General features: G+C 38.3%; 1 protein-coding gene across 1 annotated transcript; it reads right to left on the reverse strand.

Annotated features, from left to right (window-relative positions):
- Nucleotides 1-480: 480 nt before the first annotated feature.
- LOC123201313 (ethylene-responsive transcription factor ERF024-like) lies at nucleotides 481-1,104 on the reverse strand. The gene has a single exon (XM_044616759.1). The coding sequence runs from the start codon at nucleotides 1,102-1,104 to the stop codon at nucleotides 481-483; it is 624 nt and encodes a 207-aa protein (XP_044472694.1).
- Between the last annotated feature and the right edge of the window lie 1,273 nt (nucleotides 1,105-2,377).

The following is a 2,377-nucleotide window of genomic DNA, read 5'->3' on the forward strand; positions in this document are numbered from 1 at the left end:
AATACCACATCTTCCAGTTGGTAGTGGCGACTTCGGTTGGTGTCAGTTAATGGCCATAATCAACCACTTCAAGCTCACAAAATATCCATGCAATTTATTTTATATTTATTATAAGGCAACCAAATGAATTTCTGAATTGATTGCTAAAAGTTGAAATTTCTTAAAAACTAGAAAACAACTCAAAGTCGAAATTTATATTATTTATACAGGCTATAACAGTCGAACATTCTTGTACGCCACTCGTAGCATTACTATTATAGCAAGATGAAATAAGAGCAACCCTCAAACATAGAAACTTCTGCAAGCAGCATAAACAAACGAAAGCCACAGTTACACGCAATATATATTACCCTATTCTTTCATTTACTGTACATAAATAATATGATTCATTGCCTTATTAGCTTTTTTTTTTTCTCTTTTTATTTTCGGTGGTGGAGAAAATACTGTTATTATAGATATTAATTAATTATTAACGATATTTTAAGGGAATTTCCAAAGGTTTTGATCTTCACCAGCATTATCGGCATCATCATCATCATACCCACCACTGTCCAAACGAGGAGGGCTAAGAAGCATCCCTTGAGCCATATTCATAAGAACATTTGGATAATCAAAGATCAAATCCTCATCCACAAATTCCTGTTGTATCATTTCTCTCTCTGTTTCTGGCTCTATCACATTAGTTTTTGTACTCTCCTCATTCTCAATCCCAAATAAAGCATCCTTTGCCGCACCTAAAGCAGCGGCCGCAGAAGCTGCAGCTGTCTGTATATCACGCGGAGAAGTCGAAGCAGGCACTGGCAAAGAACCCGCCGAGTTTGGGAAGTTAAGCTCAGCTTCCTGGCCTTTGAGAGCAAGTGCCGCCACATCATAAGCAATTGCAGCCATTTCTGGGGTGGCAAATGTCCCTAACCAAATCCTATTAGGCTTTCTCGGCTCTCGAATTTCGGAAACCCATTTTCCACTGCTCCGGCGTCTTACTCCACGATAAGTGGGGTGACGTCCAGCAGCCGGTGTCGCAGTTGCACCAGCAGTAGTAGAAACATTGCTGCCAGTGCTGCTGCTGCTAGGGCTAGTACTTTTGTTGGATTTTGAGTAATGCATGGTGTTTTAACTCCGAGGAAAATAAAGATTAATGTCGGGAAGATGATGTGTTCTAAGGGGAAGGTGTGCGAAGCCATTTATGGAGGAAGGATTAATTCGGCTGCAGAGAGAAGAATTAGCAGAGTTAAAAGTGGTAAAGTGCAACCCAGTTGGCTATGAACTGCGGTGTGTGGAGGGTTGGGGTGTAAGCCAGCTTGGTGTTGGACATCTGGGTTGGACTGCGTTTTTGCAGCAAAATAGAACTGCCTATCTTAACGTCAAGAATAGTGATGTTTTGGGGTATTATGCATTACTTAATATCTAAATTTGATTTGACTATGATGATCATAATCGACAATAGAATGTAAGCAAATTTGAGATGTTGGAAAGAGACTGTACTAAGGTTTTTCTGCTTTACAACATATATATTAATATTCAGTGCAGTCAATTATAAAATCATTATTTCCCGTACGCAGCACCTCTCTGTCTATGTCTTTTTTATGTAGCTTAATTATCAATTTGTCTCAAAAATAACCAGTCATTGGCTACTAAGATCATTTTAAAGCCTTTACCTACGTCACTCTCTCAGTGGGTAATAAATTGTATTGCAGTTCAATATTAGCTTTACAATGGAAGAGAAACTCATCGACCAGAGTAATTAATCGTCTGAAGTTGACATCAATTCTCTAAAAAAGGGGAAATGAATATGCCATGTCTGTTGTTTGGCAATATTAGACTGAAATACAACTACTTAAAAATTAACTAGGAAATTGAGAAGCCTAGCTTTCCTGCATTTTGACTTCTTTGGAGAGCAGCATGACAGTTCCTGGTAGTATGATTTCTTCGGGATTTAGCTAGCACCATTAATGAATTTTCTCGTACTATTGACTATATTCAATAGAATCCAATCTTCTTTATCTTTTTTTGTGCACTATAAGTAACTGTGACTCAAGCTAACTACATGATAGGGTAAAAGAAGAATCAAGTTCAGAAACAAAACCCAACATTCTCAAAGGATTGATTACAGACGCAATTACCCCCAAAATTACTCATTACCAGTCAATTACCAATAAGTTTGCGTCAGAATATGCCTTGAACTTGAAAGTAGTTTCTTGACAAGTCACCATCCCGCACCTACTCACTCAGCTCAGGCCACGTCAAATCCAAATTCAAATTGTGGCATTATGTGTGATAAGATTTAAGCAACGGTTTTCTGGTCAGCATATCATCGCTCTCTTGACAGCTACGTTACCATCCTGGTAGCAGCCAACTTCTATTAATCAACTAAAAATAT

The sequence above is a fragment of the Mangifera indica genome, chromosome 18 (assembly GCF_011075055.1).
Source record: "Mangifera indica cultivar Alphonso chromosome 18, CATAS_Mindica_2.1, whole genome shotgun sequence".
Classification (NCBI taxonomy): Eukaryota; Viridiplantae; Streptophyta; class Magnoliopsida; order Sapindales; family Anacardiaceae; genus Mangifera; species Mangifera indica.

What these genes read in the sequence shown, in the direction of transcription:
- LOC123201313 (XM_044616759.1), bottom strand. Translation starts at nt 1,104, where the DNA reads ATGCATTACTCAAAATCCAACAAAAGTACTAGCCCTAGCAGCAGCAGC.